The sequence below is a fragment of the Ammospiza nelsoni genome, chromosome 11 (genome assembly GCF_027579445.1).
Source record: "Ammospiza nelsoni isolate bAmmNel1 chromosome 11, bAmmNel1.pri, whole genome shotgun sequence".
NCBI classification, from domain to species: Eukaryota; Metazoa; Chordata; class Aves; order Passeriformes; family Passerellidae; genus Ammospiza; species Ammospiza nelsoni.
In genome coordinates this window covers 15,714,411-15,733,387 of record NC_080643.1, presented here as the reverse complement: position 1 = coordinate 15,733,387, position 18,977 = coordinate 15,714,411, and the positions used below count along the sequence as shown (strand labels likewise).

Below are 18,977 nucleotides of genomic sequence, written 5' to 3'. Positions count from 1 at the left end.
ATTCGTTCATTTTAAATTTCTCATGTTAACAAAACACGAAGCCCTGGAGAGCAGACGGCGGAGGGACGGCCGCGGTCCCGGCACGGAGCGGGCGATGCGGTGCAGAGAGTGCCGGGGGTGCGGTGCGGGGGTTCCGCGGCCGTGCCCGCGCAGAGCTGCGGGATCCGCTCCCCAAACCCCTCCTGCACCCCGCGGTCTGGGGGCGGAGCGGGGGCTCCGGCGGGGCGGGGGCTGCCCGGGGCCGGTCCCTCCGCCCGCCCCGCCCCGCCCCGCGCGGGGCCGCACACCCGCGGGCAGCTCCGCGGGGCTCCCCGCGGCCCGCGCTCCGAGCCCACCTCCGCCGCAGCCTGCCCAGCCCGCCGCCCATGTGGGGCTGCCGCCGCCGCGGCCGCTGCCCGCAGGGCCGGCGCTGCCGAGGTAGGACCCCCGGGACCCCCGGGACACCCCCGGACAACCCCGGACCCCTCGGAGCGGGCTGCCCCGCCGCTTCTCCCCTCACGCCCCCGGCTTCCCACGCGCGGGGCGGCCCTGAGGGACCCACGCGCGGTCAGGGCACGGCTGAGCCGGGAAGGGGGTGTTGGAGGTGGTGTTGGAGGTGGTGTTTTCCTGGAGCCTTGCTCGGGATTTTCCCTCCTGGCTCCACCGGCAACTCGGGAAGCTCGGCCGGTGGGAAATGGGAATTGCGGCTTGTGCTGGAGCAGCCCTGGGTGAAGGAAGGGTTGGGAGATGTGGCGTGCAAAGAGGGACTCGTAGTGTAGCAGCAGCTGTTTGCTCGCCGAGTTATTTTTGGAGATTGCTGCGCTGTGATGGACTTTTTTTTTCCCCAACTGTCTGTAGGAAGGCGGGTTTACATCTCACTCCTCCAAGCCACGGTGCTCTCCATTTGCCGAGGAATGTAAAAGCGGTGCTTAGGCAAATAGCGATCTAACTGGGTAGCTCTTCTTCCCTTATTCCTAAGGGCAACTCCATAAAAAGCGCACGATCTGCACCTTTTTTATCTGCCTTCGTGAGGTTTGGCTGCTGGCTCGTTGGGGCCTTCCCTGGAAAGGGCTGGCTGTCCCTGGGGCCCGAGGCCTGGCATGTTTGTCAGGCACTTTGTGTAATACAGGGTGACAGCTGTGATGCAAGTGCACCAAAACTTCTGCCTGTGGCCTTAGTTATGGTTATGTTTGGCTATAATTTCCCCACTTCCTAGGAAAATTGTATAAGGTAGGCTGGGAGATGAAGCAGGCAGTGCTGCTGCCGTGGGGCAGGAGGGGAGGCAGGGATGGATGTGTCAGTGAGGGTGCTGTGGGGCAGGGATGGATGTGGCAGTGAGGGTGCTGTGGGGCAGGGATGGATGTGGCAGTGAGGGTGCTGTGGGGCAGGGATGGATGTGGCAGTGAGGGTGCTGTGGGGCAGGGATGGATGTGGCAGTGAGGGTGCTGTGGGGCAGGGATGGATGGATGTGGTAGTGAGGGTGCTGTGCTCAGGTTTGGTAACGGGACCAGGACCCCGGTGTCACACACAGCTGGGTGTCGCTGGGTGCAGAGTGGCTCTGCCCACTGAGTCACAGCTTGCTCTTGTTTACAGCCATCATCCCTTTGCTTCTGCCAGCCTTGCAGTGGGCAGCTGCTGCTTCCTCCGTGCCTGACCCCACTGCAGGGCATGGAGAGGGGTTCAGTGAGGTTGTGGTTTCAGAACCTCCCAGACTAGCAGGGGACCCCCATGGAACTGTTGAAATGTGCTGATGGCCATTGCTTTGTGGCTGAATGAAAACCCCCGGGCTGCCCCTTTGGCCTTTCCCATGGTGCTTGTGCTGGTGTCCCCCATGAGCAGGGATCTGTGGCTGTGCCAGGGGAATTGCCTGCTGCCCTTGCTGCTCTTCTCCACGCCTGGCTCCTTGTTGGCTCTGTAGCAGGTCCCTTGGTGCTCGTGTGGCTCTTTGAGATGTCAGGAGGAAAACTAAAGACGTTAATACCAAAGAAACTTGAAGACTCTTCAAGATTTTTCAATCTTTAAAGACGTTAATTCTAAATTAAACTTTTTCTATTAGCAAATGCCAGAAAAACAAGTTTGTTGGAGGCAAAGGCATACTAGACCAGCTATAACTGGGAGCAATCCCATATGTAGGATTGATTTTGTAGTGTTTTGTGTAGAGCTGAAGATGGGACTGAGTAAATGCCCGTTGTGGGACTCCTGGTCCTGGTCCAGTGTGTTGCAGAGCAGTTTGCAAAGTTTCCAATAAGTTTGCTTAATGTGACCTTACTCAGTTCCGAGGCACTCCCATAATTATGGCTGCAATTAAAGGCAATAACATCCATTTACATAAGATGCCAGTCCTTTTAAATCAGTGCATCATCTAATGAGAGCATTCATGTAGGGATAGCTGTGCAGGATGAGGGCCCAAAGCTGAGAGCACTTTGGGGAGGATTTGGTTTCAGAACTTTCTTGAGGTCATTTGAAGGAAGGATCTTCTATGAAATAGGACATTTTGTTGTGAAAATGTACTGATTTATAAATATAACCCTTACCAATAGCAGGATGTTGTTGAATTGACTGATTGTAACACTTCATTTTTTAATGTATCGTCCATCCAATTAAAAAAAAAAATCAGCGTGGTTGCAACAATATTTTTCTCAATTGGATTGCATCAATGTTCCTTCACTCTTATGAGTAAGAGATTTGGTAAATCCAACTTGTGGACAGTATTTAATTGCTGGTGAGGCACTATGGATGTGCTCTGAATGGCTCACTGGACTTGCATGGTTTGCTTGGGGCTTAACCTCTCTATGATGCCCACAGATTTCCCCTTGAGATAAACACAAATCTTAGACTTGGAGTGCTGGAAAAGATCACATATTTGGGGAATTCTTCAACCTTCTGAAAGAAATGACCTGGTGGGGTATTCCCACCTTCCCACTCTATATGTTTTGTTCTGTTTCTCTCTGTTTGTTTGCTTTAAGTTGTTGGATATGGTGTAAGCTTGTGGCCCCACACCCTGGGTGGGGCTTCTTGGGAAGTCGCAAGGTCAGTGCAGTAGGAGGGGTAAAAATTGTCAAGATACAAGTGAGGAGGCACCAGCCATGAGCCTGGGAAGTGCAGGTTTCCTTGGGTCTGTGCTGGTTTTCCCCAGAAGCCATTTTTGCCCATTACAAGACAAATAATTAGTCTGTTAACCTTTTCTCACAGGCAAAGTACTTGGCTTGCAGTGTCTGAGACAATAAGAGGTTAAGTAATTAAATTGTAAGAGGCAGCAAAAGAGAATAATCAACTCCAAACTCCCTAGACTGTCTAGTTGGGCTCTCCAGTGTCTAAAATTAAGTGATTTAGGTTGACTCCTGATTTCAGTAGATTTTTACCAGGCACTCAAGTGGGGCTGCAGGATAGAGTTGCTTCACCCAGGTTGTTATTTCCAGCAGTGGTGGGTTGGTTTTGGGCATGGTTTGGGGCAGGGGCAGCTCTGTCCAGGCTCCAGCGTGGGGCTGGGGTGCCTTCTGAGCCAGGCTGGTTCCTGGGTGCCTGCCAGGAGCTGGCCCTAGGTCCTGTAATCCCTCACTGATTATGAATCCTAATCTCCAGGTGTGCTGAACCTGCTGCCTGCTGAGGTGCTGACCTGGTGAAGCAAAATCCCAGGATGGTTTGGGTTGGAAGGGACCTTAAAGTTCATCCCATCCCACCCCCTGATATGGGCAGGGACCCCTTCCACTGCCCCAGCCTGCCCAGGTCCCATCCCACCTGCCCTGGGGCATTCCAGGAATCCAGGGACAGCCACAGCTGCTCTGGCACCTGTGCCAGGGCCTCACTGTGCTCACAGGGAAGGATTTACTCCTAATATCCCATCTAGCCCTGCCCTCTGGCAGTTTAAAGCTGTTCCCCCTTGTCCTGCCACTCCATGCCCTTGTCCAAGGGTCCCCTGCAGCTCTCTTGGAGGCCCTTTAGGCACTGGAAGGTGCTCTGATATCTCCAGAGCCTTCTCCAAAATCACTCTGAAATGCTGAGCCTGTGAATTTGTGTCCCTGAAAAGAGAAGAAATATTTGGGTTTTTTTGAGTAAAATGGGTCGGCTTACCTGTGCTATTCCAACAGTGCAGTTTTAGGTGCCTTTAGGGCTGTGTTTTGATTCTGCCAAACTTCTCTCTCATTTGAGGAGCTGCTGCATGAGGGGCTCTCCTGGGCGTTGTTGGTGTCTGCCACATGTAAGGGTCTGAAGTAGAGCACTGGAGTTAATCCTGAAGCCCTGAGCTGCCATGAACACAAATCATGGGTCTCTTAATTGCAACTGACTTGTATCCATGTGATGGATAAAAAGGATGTTTTGCAAATTTTGTTAATAAAATGGGACAGATTTGTCATGGGTGCCCTTGTAGAAATAATGTGCCTGCTACATTGGAACATGGAATTTAAAGCTGTAATTTCTGCACTCAGATATCTGAAATGCCTGCATGGCATTAGTCTGCAGGTGATTCACTGTATTGTTTACTGGCCATACACAAGTAGAAAAACATAGGAAAAAATAAAAACCAAAAAAGGTGAATAAAGGGTTTTGAGTTCTTGCCTGTTTTTGATCTGAAGGTGAGCTAGAGCTGCCAAAACTCCTTCCTGACTGGTTATTTTTAAAAAACTTCCTTCTGTTTCTGCATGGCTCCCTGTCTTAGTGTGGAGCTGGCTTCACACGTATTGAGCTGAGGCCCTGGGCACTGCCAGGGGAGCTGTGTGACACTGCAGGCACTGCTCTCCTCTGGGCAGGGGCCACAACAGCCCTGACCTGCTGTGGGCTCCCTGCTTGTCACCTGAGTGACGCCTGAAAGTGGCTGGGACGTGCCTGAAAATGGCTGGGATGTGCCTAAAAATGGCTGGGACTTGCTATTCCTGCCAGCCTGGCTGGGAATGCCCTGGTGGTGCTGCTTCCCTGGCACTGGGTCCCCTTGTGAGGGATTTCTCCATGGGCACACAGCAGCAGCCTTGGTGAGCTGTCTGTCTGGCTGATCCTGCATGTTTTAGGTGCCTGAACAGGGAGGTTTAGCAAGAAATCCTCATGTCTGGGTTAGGTATGATTTGCCAGTGGATGATTTGAATCAAAATGTGCAAAGACAGAATATTTGTGGTGGTTTATTATAGCTGAAAGCTTCTCTATGACTGCACCTCTCCTTTGGAGTTAAGGAGCACAACCACCATGAGTGGTCTGAAGCTGCTTCTGACCAGTGACCACTGAACACTCTTGGGATTTAAAGCTGGCTTTTCCTTCCTTTTAAGTTTCCATTTATGGTCACAGATCCCTGGAAATGTAATTGATGTTGTTGGTAAATAACAAGAGACATCATGGGAACCCTGTTGATATCCTTGGGCTGTGCAGCATTTACTTTCTCCATTAAGGAGGGGGGAAAAAAAGATTTGTGGTTTTTTTTCTGCTACCCATGTGAAAGTGGTTTCCCCAAAACAGTGAGGAGATTTCAGGGGTTCCTGACCTCTTGTAATTAGAAAATGTCAGATGGCTGGTGAGAGGTGGGCTGATGGGGGAGCAGCCCTATTACTGCTGAAGTCATTACTCATTTTTGGTGGGAGATCCATCTCTCAGATTCTTCTTTATTTTTTCCCTGAGAAATGCTCCATTTGGGGATTAGAGTAGAGGAGCTTAAAAATCCAAGCAGCTCTGGCAGAGATATCTCCCACAGATTTATGTCTTTGGGTTTTAAACGATATTTCTTCCCCAGGCTGAGGCAGTTGCAGGGATTTGGGCTCGTCTGGTGTCAGTGCCAGGTCTGATGGACCAGCTCAAAGCCCTGTGTGTGCTGGGAGCCCTGGTAGGGCACCTCTTCACTCCTGCTAGCCAGTTGTCATTAAAATGTGGAACACTGATGTTTCTGAGACCCCTGTGCAGTGTGAGAGAAGGTTCAGGTGTGCCTGAGCCCCAGACTGACCCAGGCTGGGGTGTCTGCAGCCAGCAGAGCTGGGCAGCTGCTCTTTCACTGGGGGTACTGAGTGTGGGGGCTGCTCTGCTCGTTTGCTTCTGATTCCCTTGCTTTGTTTTCTATTTTCATATCCTTCTTGGCTTTCAATTGATACTTAGATTTTGGAATGTGTTTTTACACATTCTGGTGCCAAAGGCTGTCCCATATGCTGTTTGTGATGGAGTATGGCTTCTGTGCACCTGAACAATTTTTTAATATTTTCTCTAGGGACACACTTGTGCTGAACCAAAGTTATTTTTTTCAAAATATAAAGAGAACTCAGGTGGGCTGCTTTTATTTTGGTTTGTTTTAAAGAGAAGCTTTCTTTACTAATAATATGCTGGAGCCTCACTTGGTGAACGTTTCCCCTTGCAAGAGTTTAATGTGTAGCATTTGTGCTGTTTAGCCTGTCTGCATTCTGTAAATCTGATTATTTTGGCTGTCATAATTTTATTACTCTTATTAAGCTTCCTCATTTGCACATTGATCCTGTTAGTCTCAGGAAGCTGATAGGCCATCGAGGGCTCCTTGCAAAATGCACAGAAAATGAGAAACCTGCCCTGGAGGCCCTGAATACTGAGATTCACTGGGATTTAGATCTGTGTGTCTGGCCTGTATTTTTTCCCATTTGGTGCTGTTTTAGACTACCTGACTTCATTGCAGCTTGCCAAATTAAGATAAATTTTTGCTTTTATTATAAATCCTGTCACTGGCAGCTTCTGAGAAGCTTTGCTCTGGTTTGCCTGTATTTTTATTTGGATGAATACCCTCCTTTTTCACAGAGCTGAGGAACATTCCCAGCAGCAGCAGCTGGCGTCGCATATGCTGGGAGTTGTTTTCCTCCTGTGTCAGTGTCAGTTTTCCATGCTGCCTTTCCAGGCAGATTTATTCTTTACTTTCACAAAACCTGCTTTACTGTTGCTGTGGGACATGCAGGAACCCAAGTGCAACTGAGAGGACTTTGGGCCCCTTTCTCTTTGCTTTGTTCCCATTTCCATGGGCTTTTCCCTGGCTGTTCTGTAAGGTAGGCTGGACTATGCTCTGCTGGACCTTTAACTCCAGTCCCCCTTTTAAAATTTGTTCTGGCTCTCAGTGAAGCCTGGTCCCTCTCACCAGGTGAGGTTGTACCCCTCTCCCTCAGCCTTTGCTGTCCCAGGGCTGCTTGGGGTGCTTCTCTCTATTTACCTGCTATTTATGTCACTGAAATGTTTGCAGATTTCAAACATTTATTTGAAATCTGCAAACATTTGCAGACGTTCTGTTTTGTTCCTCTTTGCACAGTCTCTGGTGCTTCCATCACCATTTCTTTGGTGATGTTCTTCCCCCTCCTGGTCCAGTTTTTCCTCCTCCTCCTCCCAGGGTTTGACCTTGTCTTGCTCTTGCCTCCCTGTGCCCTTTTCCAGGCGTTCACACGGTTTAGCTTCCATTGAGTGCTGCTGACTCACGGGTTCACTCTGCACCTCCAGGCTCTGTCACCCAGCCCAGGGGCTGTTTCCCCTCTTGCCTTTTTCCCTCTGAGCTCCCCATCAGTCATTCAGCATTTCACACCCCAAACCCCGGGTGGTGCTTCCCAGGCTCTCTGATCTCTTGTCTTTTAAAGTGCTGCTATCTGATAGGTAGCTCTGTCCCGAAGCATTCAAGATTTTAAAAAAAATTATTTTGGTGTACTTCATGCATTTGAATCGCATGCAAATTTTGTATACTCTTTGTTGTCAGTGTATATTCTCCTTTTTCATCTCATCAGACAACTCCCCTGACTCATGTAGTAAGTTTTTACAGATGTTTTCCTTTGATGTGACAGCTCTTGTAGAATTGTACTTCTGAAGTCAGTTGATAGCATTTGGTTTTAAAGGTGGGGTAAAGTGTTTTAGTTCTACCCTGAGATGGCAGCTGTCCTTGTTTTATAATATTTTCATAATTTTTTTTTTTATTTAGCAGCCTAGACCTACAGTTATGAGCAAGTGGGATTCATAGGATCCTAGCTGAGTGACAGGAGAGAGGATGTGTGTACACCAGAAATGTTCAAATATCTAATATAAAAGTAGCAGAGCATAATTCATAAGCCTGTCAGCCTGGATCAGGGCTGTCTGTTGTACTTAAAACTGTCAGTCCCTTCCTTGTGCTCCCTTAATTACATTGCTACTCATACCTGCACGCTCAAACTCAGAACTGGGGAGGTTTGCTAATAAAAAAAGAATTGAAAAGGTGATTGAAAAGGAACAGAGAGCTCTGAGGTGATGGAGGCACTTTCAGACTGATTTTAAGCAGATTCAGGAGGCACAAAGGCAGGCATCCCCATGGATGCAGGTGTGTTTTTGTTTTCCCTTCTCTCTCAGGCACTACAGATTAATCCAGCCCTTGTTTTCCTGGTTAAATCTCAGCTCTCAGGTGACCTGGAGCTGTGTCACCCTGGCAGGGAGGTGGGGGCTGTCCTAAGCGGTGTGACTGTGTTCACAGGGGTGCCAGGACCGGGGAAGAAATGAGAATCTTGACTCCATGTTTCAGAAGGCTGATTTATTATTTTATGATATATATTATATTAAAAGAAAATTATATATTGAAACTATACTAAAAGAAAGGATTTAATCAGAAGGCTAGCAAGGAATAGAAAGAAAAGGAATGATAAAATCTTGTGACTACTCACAGCCTTGACACAGGTGGCTGTCACTGGTCATCAAGTAAAAATAGTTTCACATGCTGGGTAAAAAATTCTCCAAATCACATTCCAAACCAGCAAAACATGGAGAAGCTGAAGCTTCTCAGGAGAACAGATCCTAACAAAAGGATTTTTCATAAAACATGTCGGTGACACAGGTGCACCCCGTGCAGGGCTGTGCCCATGCTGTTGCTGTAGTAACAACATCAGGTTCTGCAGAGCAGGGTGCAGGAATGGCTCTCCTCAGTGCTCTTCCCATCCTGGAAACATGGGATTTTCACTTCTGCTCTGGACATGTCAATGTAAATAGGCAATTTGTGCAAATGCTCTGTGTTCTGGTGTCCCCTTTCTGCACTCCTTACCAGCACAGGCCCCCTCATGTAAATGGTTTGGAGTCCTGGTATACAGCGAGAGGGTTTATCTACAAAGGGCTTTTTAACACTCAGAAAACATGAATAATGGATACCATCTTTCCTTTATGTTGCATCATAACAGGAAGATTTAAAACGTTGCTCAACTTTGTGATGATGGGAATAGTTTTGAGCAATACCTGGGAGCGCCACTCGAGGATCCTGCCTGTTTTTCAGGGAAATAATTTCAGTGTTCTCTCAGAGGGAAAGGTGGGAGAGGACTGCTTGGACTGAAGGTGTAAAGATTTAGTGATTAGTCCTTCAGATTTAGCAAACAGAATTAATGCAGGCTAGCCTTAAATCTACCCCTAATGCCAGGCTTAACCCAGGAAACTTCCTTGTGTGAAAACAACAGCATCTCCTCAAAAGGGTTTATCTCCAGACATTCAATTTCTCCCACCTTTAAAAGAGATCAGTTATTTCTTCTAAAATGTGATAAACATCTAGACTAACATATTTCTATACTTAGAAATAAGGAGAATACTCTGAGTGACCGTGCCTGGAGGAATGGCTCACGTGAAGCCAACAAAGAGCAGAGTGACAGTGCTGCAGGGTGTGTGTTATTTTATTTTACATCTAAACTAGGTGTGTGTTATTTTATTTAACATCTAGAATAACCTATTTATATACTTAGAAATAAGGACAATACTCTGAGTGACCGTGCCTGGAGGAATGGCTCACGTGAAGCTAACAAAGAGCAGAGTTGCAAGGTGTGCGTTATTTTACAATATAAAATGTGTGTCAGTCTCGGTGTTTGCTCTGGGCTCTCGTGCAGCCCACGTGTTGCTGAGATGATGTTCTGCTGATCAGCTCTCTCTCCCCTGATAAAGTTCATGTGCCTGCAGTGCAAGGAGTGGGTTCTGCAGGGAGCCATCCAAGGGTTTATTGGTACAATTCTTGCAATAAAGCCTCTGTGTGCCTGGTGCTTGTTTCCTGGTGTGGGTGCTCGTGGTTTGGGAGCACACCTGTGCTGGAGTCCAGCACACATCCTCAGTTCTCTGCATGTACCATGAATGGCTCTGCTGATGTTTCAGCAGACGATGAGGAAAATGCCATAAAAGCAAATTGCTGTGGGAATTATCTGTTTCTCCAGCCAGGTAAGTGTGGTGTGAGGCTTCTGAGGGCCCTGTCACATCTTCCCTTGTATCAGATGTGTTGGTGGTTGTGGAAGAGATAGGAGCTTGTTTTCTTGCTGATTTGCATGACATGAACATTTTCTGTTTGGATGAATTATTTTCCTTATCTATGCTAAGGAACATTTTGTTTCAGCTCAAGGAATCTCTTTAGTATCTGTATTTATATACTTTATCTGTGTGGGATCTTGGGTGTTGTTTAAATCTGTTCCCCGGTTAGCACTGAAGACTTTTCCTATCCTTATTAGTAGCTTATTCTCATCTAAAGCATGATTACATCTGGGTATTTGTTACCAATATCTTTGATAGATTGATCTGTAGTCATGAAGTCTGGTAGTAAAATGAACTCTTAGAAAATAATTTCTGAAGGTGTGTCTTGCTGAGGGCAGATTCTTGTTTTACTTCTGAATTCTTAATGGCTTTTTGCTTGTCTTTGGGGTAGCAACCTGTTCCAAGACAATTGGAGCATTTTCCCTTTAGGCAGTGATAGGAAATAAGATATGGAGTGGATGGTGCCACTAATAAAACTTACTGGTTGCTGAGAAGAAAAGAAGGAAGTGCTAGGGCCGTGTATCACAAGGCCTGGCCCTTGTGATTTCAGTTTGTTTGGAATCAAGTCCCAGATGGAAGGGCCTGTGGAGATGGTCTGGGGAACCTGCTGAACCTGCCACGTGGGATGCTTGGCATTTTTGGGGCCTTAGTGGGCTATTTGTTATTTTGGCTGGGTTGACTCCTGGAACATGAGACTGTGGGAAACAAAAAGGAGGATGGCACTTGGGGCTGAGGAGGGAACCACAGGTGGCCTTGGTGAGATGGGAAGTGTTCATGTCAGAAGCTGATGTCAGAAAATGTCCTGAGAGGCTGAGCTGAGGAGCTGTGAGTCAGTGTGTGTCACTGCTCACCCAGCACTGCCCCTCTGCCTGCACTGCTCGCTGTGCTTGCTCAGCTTGGATGGCAGAGAGCTGACTCTGCTCTCTGTGGAGCTCTCTGAGGAGCTTTCAGCTGCTGGGGCATCTCTTGGGGAGGATGGCTGTTCCCAGGGCATGTTCTGTGCCATCACCCAGAGCTCAGGAGCAGCAGGTGTTTTGTGAGGTGCAGCCTCCTCGTGCAAATCTCTGGGTTTCCCAGAGAACAGTGGGGCTGGGTCATGCCTGGCTTACAGAGGCCACAGCACACTGAGCAGAGGGGCACTGTGTTCTAGACAGCTTGTTAGGACGTGCACAGGGAGGGAAAACCTGCCAGGCTTGATCTGCACTTCAGGAATATGGGAATTACCTCAGGAGAGAGCAGACTGTTCCCTGCTGAGATCCCTGTGTACACCCAGGGATGTGACAGATCAAGCCAAGTGTCCCAGCTGCTCTGCAGAAGGTTTGGTCATTAGGGCAGAAACTGGGGGCATTTACAAGTCTTTTCACCATGTAAGAGCACCCCAACAAATACTTGTTCAAAAAACCCCATCAGCAATGTTCCTCCCATCAGCTGAGTGGGGAGAGATGTCTCCCATTCCACCTGCACCCCAGTTTTGAAATGCTGGACTGTTGTTCCTTGTGAACAGAGAGGGTGAAGCATAGTTGTGTGTGTGGTCACTGACTCCTCTCATTGGCTTGCAGTGTGGTAACAGCCTGCTATAAATTAGATAGCTGCTGTCCTGGGGTGATGCTTCCAGCTGCACTGATTTTGGCCAATGAAGGACGGCCACCAGCCTGCTGAAGGTACATTTGAAATCTTTTTGCTTGGTTTCTTTTTTTTTTTTGGTGGTTTTTTTTTTTTTTTTTGGTTGTTTTTTTTGGGGGTTTATTTATTTATTTATTTTAATTGAAAGAGAAAATAAATTCTAAGTTGAACAGGAATTATCCTGTCTCCTTTATACAAACACTGTGATGCAGTGTAGCAGCTGCCTGTTAGCTGGTCAGAGCCAGCCAATCCATGTGAAACTGGGGAGCTTTGGATGGGTGTCAGAGCTGGATGTGTGAGATTTGTGTGTGGCTGAAGGCAGTGCAGGTGTGTGTCTGTGTTTCTTGAATAACAGCCATATGTAATGATTATTGCAATGTCTGTGTTCCTCCTCAGTTTGTGCTGAAACAAAACTGGTGCTGTGCTAGGGGTGTTTTTTTTGAGTACTTGTAAGTGGGGAGCCTCACAGCCCTGTCTTTGCTCCCTCTTAAATGGGGATAAGAACTTAAACTCTGATCTGTTCCCCTCTCACTATTGCCAGATGTAGAAAATGCAGATGCCAGTCTTAAGGTGGGATAATTTAAACTGGTTCCTGTTTGTCACTGTGAGCTGGAGCAGTAACCTGCCACTTGCAAAGGAGAGGGTTTGGATTTAGGTTTTTCCTGGCATGGGTTTGTGGAGTTGTGTGTGTAGAGGTCAGGGACTGTGGGTTTTGTCAAGTAGGTCGCTGAGAATGTGGGACTGCAGAGTACATCCCATGATTTACGGGAAGGAGAATCATCTTAGAGAAACTGAAGTAACAGATTAATGATGAAATATAATTTTTTTGGTGTTTAATGTCTAGAAAGAAATGTGGATATTTAGTTCTGAGTGTGGGCTCACTCTTCCCAATGGTTTTATTTTTCACTTGGGTTTCACAGGCCGGTAGATGTGCTTTCCTTCCCTGTAGCTTTCTGTAACCTCTGACTCTACCACGTACGCTTAAGAACAAAGTCCTGCTAGATTTTGGTTCTGCGGAGCGTTGCTGTCCCTGGCACGGCCACCCCGGTGTCACTGGGCTGCGACATTGCCTTTCTGACGGGTGGCAGGGAATTCCTGTTCCCAGGAGAAGTACCTGGGCACGGGCGGCCCGGGGGCTTGGCGCAGCTCAGCACGGGGATGGCCAGCGCTGTGTCCGTCCGTGTGTCGGTCCCCGCGGCCGTGTGTCCGTCTGTGTGTCGGTCCCCGCGGCCGTGTGTCCGTCCGTCGGTCCGTCCGTCCCCGCTCTGTCGGGCGCGGTGCCTTTGCCCACCGCAGCCACCAGGGGGCGCCCGCGCAGTGCCCGCGGAGGGGCCAGAGCGCCGCCCTGCGGCGCGGGCGGTGACAGCGCCCGCGGGAGCCTGAGGTGTGTCCGGTGTGCCCGGGGTGTGCCCAGGATGTCCCGGTGCCCCCGGGATATCCCCAGGTTGTGCCGGTGCCGCCGAGATGTGCCCCTGGGATGTGCCCGGGATGTCCCCGGTGCCCCCGGGACGTCCCGGGCGGTGCGGGAGAGCTGCCGGAGCGCTCCAGAACCCCCTTGCTCACCGCTGGCTGTGCCCATGTCTCCTTGTCGTGCCGCAGGTCCCTCTCAGCTCTCGCTCGGATGCCCTGCGCTGCACAAGGGCTGGGGTGGCTTTGGGGGGAGCTGTGAGTGCTCGGGGTGCTGAGGCCATGGTCACCTCACAGGCTGGAAAATCTTTCCATCTCCCAAGTGTGTGCTGCCAGAGAGATGGTGGAGGGACAGGAGGAAGAGATGTTGTGTGGTTTATGGATGTTTTGTGATATAAAAAGTGATATCATTAATAGGGAAATGAGGTAGGTGGAAGTTACTAGCACCTATTGTGAAACTTGGATTATGTGGCTGCCATATGGTACAGCGTGTTCACAGATACAGGTTGGGTTCCCGTAGGATCAAGCTGAAACCTTGGTTCAGTCTCTTTTATTTCTCCCTGTCTCTAAATAATTACCATTTCCTGTCGTGTCAGTCAGTTGTTTTTAGAGAGCGAGTGTAACTTTGTCACTTGGCTCAAGCACGTTATTTCCATGCTGCAGCTCATTTTCCAAGCCTGCCCTCCCCCTTGCTGTTTTGCCTCTGGAGAGAGGTGGTTTCTCAGGTGAGCTCTCTGCTCACCATGGCCCTGAGAGCAGATGCTTTGTGTAAAAGCCTTCCCAGGTGTCAGGGCTTGTTTGTGGTTTCCCTGTAGCAAACAAAGCTCTTCACCTGCAGGCATCAGCTCTGCTCCTCCAGCCTTTGCATTATACTGGTGACAATGAGATTGTGCAGAAGGTGATCTCTGTCATTTATTGGGAATCTAACGGGCAACGCTTGCTCTGTCTTTTCCCAGGAAGTGAATGTAGTGCCCTTGTAAACTGTGTTATGAAATGAGACCTCAGGAGTAGCACAAGATACCTGTATTTGCTTTGTCTGTCATTACTGCACTGAGGTTTAAAAACAAACCACAGATCAACTAACCCTTGAGTACAACATAATCACATAAGCTTGTTATCAACCAAGCTGAACACTGTGCCTCACAAAAACAAAGGCTAGCAGATGTGTCTGAGCAGCTCTGATGTTATTACAGACACCTGGGCAAACCCTTAACTGAAGTTTTGTGCAGGTGCCACTAGTTTGAATCTGCCTGAGCAGAAGGGAATTAATTTACTGGCCCTGTGCCTGGTGCTTTGAGGATGAGACATACAAATGTGGTCATTCACCCCACAGGCTTCTGAAAAATGCTGTTGTTGTATGAGCAACATCAGGTGTGTGACTGAGCTTCCAGTTCTTGTGCAGGGTGTGGATGTGCAGAAAGGAAGTACAAACTTTATTTCTAGAGGCTGGAAGGATTTAGTAGGTTTTCTAATTAATGTACATAAAACAAACCTGAGAGGTGGGGTTTATAAATGCATTCGTATTCATCTCTTGTTTCTGTTAATATTACACCTGTTGTGGGCTCTCCTGGCTTTACTGGAGGCATTGTTAGGGAAGCTGCAGGATGTTGGTGTTGGCCTTGCTGTGATCACAGGAGGATGAGGTGGGGATGTCCTCCTGTTGGACTCTAGCCTGGGGTCCCTGTCCTGTGTGTTGCAACATTCCCTGTGTGCACAGGAGACAGAATTCTGGGATAAACCTGGGACACAGATTGAGTTGTTCCTGTTCACACCTCTTGGGCAACTGCTGGAAGTAAACACACAGCTGGCAGAAGAAACCAGGAAGATTTTTAGCATTCAAAACCTCCCTCTCTCTACTCCCAGTTTTCTGATCCTTGCAATGCAACTCTTGTAGCCCCTCTGCCCCTCCCCACGCCAGCGATTGACCCAAAACAAAATTGTGAAGAAAATCCTGGATAAAAATATAGTGTGGGGCACCTACAGAGGAAAAGTGTCATTGGTCTTGGAGAGAAGGAAATGGAACAGAGGGAAAAAGCAGGTCAAGCAAACATGGTTCTGGAGAAACAGTACTGACTCTCCCAGAGGTGTCTTCCCAAATGTCTCTGAGGGCTGATTTTTTTTGTTGTTGTTTAGAAAGGTACATTTTAACTTGTAATAGAACAGAAAAACTAAAAATAATCATCAGGTGATCATAGCCTGGTTAGTATTAAAAAAGAAAGTATGCACTGGCCTTCACTTGTGTTTAGGCCACTGTCATAATAATGGAGTGATTAATAATGAAAGTGTGTACTGTACTTCACTACCGTATTTTCATTGTGTTGCATTTATTTTCTGTAAATAAAATGTTTTCTGTCAATAAAATTTTCTGTAAATAAAACATAGAGAGGTGTATATATGTAAAATATTGAGCTTTTTTTTTTGCTTTGCTCAGGCCAGTCAATGAGGAGGGTTTCCCCAGGCTGTAAAGCTGATAAAGGTGATGGGGAAAGGCGACAGCTGGGTGTCATGTTTAGTCAAACCAGTGCAGTTTCCCAGGGCCATTTGTTCACAGCTTTTCTTGGGGAGAGCCAAATGGGATGGAGGAAACCTATGGTTTATGTTTTTCTGCATCGCTATTAATTTAGCCTTCAGGCCAAAACAGCGTAATTGGAAAAATGTCTCACTCAATGCATGGCTTAAAACACACTGGGCGTTCTATATTTAGGTTTTAGGTTGGGTTTAAAGAAAAAAAAGGAAAAGGCTTTTCAGAAGCAGCGCGGTGTTCCCTCAGCAGCACGGCCCTCACCGGGGCCGGAGCCGGGCTCTTCCCTCCCGGGGCGGCGTTGCCGAGCCCGGGGCACGGCGGGGCTGCGGCCTCCGGGCCGGCCCTGCCCCGGGGGCGGCCCCGCTCCGCCCCGCCCGCCGCCGCCGCCGCAGCGGTGGGAGCCGGGAGCGGCCGAGGATGGCGGCGGCTCCGGGGGCTCGGGAGCTCACGCAGAACCCGCTGCAGAAGACGTGGGAGCCCTACGACAACGGGCTGCCCGCGGGGCACAGCGCGCAGCGCGGCGGTGAGCGGGCCGGGCCGGCCTCAGGGGGCTCGGGGGGATGGAGCCCAGCCCCGGCGCATGGGGTCGGTCACTGCGGGGCGGCGGGCCCCGGAGCTGCTGCGGCTGGTTCCGTGCTCCCGGGAAGGCAGGGAAGCTCAGCTGGGTTCAATGTGTTTGCTGGTTGCTTTTGTTGGTGTTTTTGCGGGTTTGTTTGGGTTTTTTATTTGTTAGACGCGCTGGTGTCAGGGAGGGTTTGTGTTCGGTGTATTCGTCTTGGAGAGAGGCCTGAAGATGTCACAATGCTCTTGTTTTGGTTGTTGTGTTCCTTTGTATTTTTTTTTTTCCTTTAAGGCCAGTGCTGTATCAGCCCATCTGTTCCATGAGTTAATGACTTCCCATATTCTGAGGTGCAGCCAGCCAAGTCATCCGCCTCCTGAGACTTTGGCTGCGGCGTTTGTAAACCATAGTTCATTAACAAACTTTGCCTCACAGGTTGTTTTTGACCTACTCTTCCTCTCATTTCCCCCCTTACTTAAGGCACAGAGGTCCGGTACACGGCCACATAATCCTTTTGCAGACAAAAGGGTCTTTGTCGTGTGGAATTGTTTGTGTTTGTCATGCAGAGATGCTGTGCTGACAGAGGTGAGGCTCTGCCGGTGTGGCAGGAGTCCATGGGCTGCAGCCTTGGCTCTCTGCTCCTGCTTTGGTCCAGCCCTTGCTAAAAGAGGAAGCCAAACCCCCTCCCCCACAAAAAAGCCCCAAACCACCCCTCACTCTCTTGTTGTGTGCTGGGCAAGCAGGCAGGAGCGTGTTTCTGTGGGAGCTGAATTACTGCAGCATCTGAGCCATGGCAGATTGAGATGAATGCTGAAGTAGGAAGAGAATCAGAAAATGTGTATAAATGCTTTATAAACACGCTAAGAAAAGTGCTTCATTTTAGCCTTAATGTGGCATCTCTTTTCCAAACAGAGTAATATCTGTTATAACTCTGACACAGATACTGTTTTACAAAAATCCCCCAAACCCAAGAACAAAATTGCATGTGAGTCATGTGTAACTTGATGATGTACATTGTCTTCTTGGCAGAATTGTTTAGCTTCACTTGATTATAAATTTAAAAATATTTCGCATGCCAGTGGGGTTTTTTGTAGGACTCTGTAAGTTTAATGCTTAAGACCCCTTATAAATTGTCAAGGGACCGAAATGAGAGTGCACCTAGACTGCAGCGGGATTTATTTTGCCTTTGTGTTGTATCCACAGTGCAGTCAAAAGATTTGGAAGTAAAGTCATTTGGAGATAGCTCTATTAGATAGAGCTGTTTAGCAGCTTGAGTTAAATTATTACTGTCATGCGGGCCTTATACTTCAGAGGGAGGAAATAATCAGCCATAGTGAAAAAAAACCTTCTGCTAGAAGAAGAGATGGCCTTTTTTTAAAAATAATCCTTTTGCAGCCCTACCCATAAAAAGTCTGCAGTCATTTGTGATAGATAAGAATTATAAACAGCCTGCAAAGGAACAGAAGTTACTCTTCCTTGATTAAACCTTCTATCTGGTGTCAGCAAACTGAGAACACTTCATGATTTTTCCCATGCAGGGGGGTTGCAGACTCCTTATCCCTGGGATTTCCACGTGTCCTGTGTCGCCCTGTGCTCTGGTGAGGCAGTGTGACCTGTGGGTGCTGCAGCTGGCAGCATGGACTGCCCAGATGCGTCACGGGGGCTCTGTTGGGCTGACCAGGTCTGGTTCTTTGCTGCTTCAGGTAACTGTGGCAGGTGATGCTGCTCCAAAAATACCAGCTCAAGATGCAAGTGGTTTTCTTGTCCTCAAGTGTAGCTTTGCAGTGAAGTTAGTCACTCTGTGTTGAGTTTCTTGGCTAAACAAGATGACCTCTTTCAGTCTCCTTTGGTTGGTGTTTTTTTTTTTTTTTTAATTTTGCTTTGTGCTGCTGACCTTTATCTGCACCACCTTTAGTCTTTATCCTTCTAGAAGGTGGGTGAGCAGAACTGTACACACTTCCAGCTGAGGCCTCAGCAAGTTTGTCTACAAGAGTACTCACCAGTGTTAGCTGGTTTTACCGTGATTTTCTAAAAGTTGTAGCAACTGCTGTTGTCTTGGGAAGAAGAAATGTGTTGAGCTGTGCCAGGGTTCAGCTGTCACAGGGCTTTGAAGAGCCAGTTCTTTCAGTCTGTGCAGTACAAGGTCTTTGGGGAGGAGCTGTGTCCGTGTGCAGCCTACAGAGCAGGCAGCTTTTACAGCTGGGGACACAAGGTGGCTGTTCTGGTGACTTCCAGAGTCACACCTGAGGGCACTGCAACTTCGTCTTGTGCGTATGAATAGCTGTGGCTTGCCTTTTGTGGTCACCTGTGAGGAGTTTTGTCTGTGAATAGGTTGAATGAAAGCTGTTCTTGGCATTGGATGTTCAGATTGCTGTAACCTCTGAATCAAGCTGTAAACATGGACATGAAAAACAAATAGCTGAGTAGGCCCTAGTGAAAGTTGTTTGGGGAGCCAGCAGAGGATGTTTATAGTGAGAGATAAATAGTGAACTTCCTGTGGTTAAACATTCCTCCCCAGCTACAGTTAAATGCTTTGTTTCTCGACAACTGCTGAAATTTGGTCATTCTAATAAATGTCATTTGCTGATACAGCAGTAGAAATGTTCGTCCCCTCCCAAAAAAGTATCAAATTATTATCTCTGCTCTAAAGAACACTAACACTACCCTTTGAGCACATGCTGCTTG

General features: G+C 48.3%; 1 protein-coding gene across 5 annotated transcripts in view; it reads left to right on the top strand.

The window, feature by feature from the left end:
* The first annotated feature begins 265 nt into the window (after positions 1–265).
* Positions 266–18,977, top strand: part of LOC132077996 (6-phosphofructo-2-kinase/fructose-2,6-bisphosphatase 4) — a 51,139-nt gene continuing 32,427 nt past the window's right edge. For 4 of the 5 annotated variants that reach the window (XM_059479828.1, XM_059479825.1, XM_059479827.1 and 1 more), the window contains exon 1: positions 16,128–16,256. In XM_059479828.1, coding sequence (XP_059335811.1) covers positions 16,151–16,256 — 106 coding nt within the window. In that variant the 5' untranslated portion in view covers positions 16,128–16,150. Of the gene's footprint in view, positions 418–16,127; positions 16,257–18,977 lie in introns of those variants that run through there. The other variant, XM_059479829.1, reaches the window with a different exon arrangement.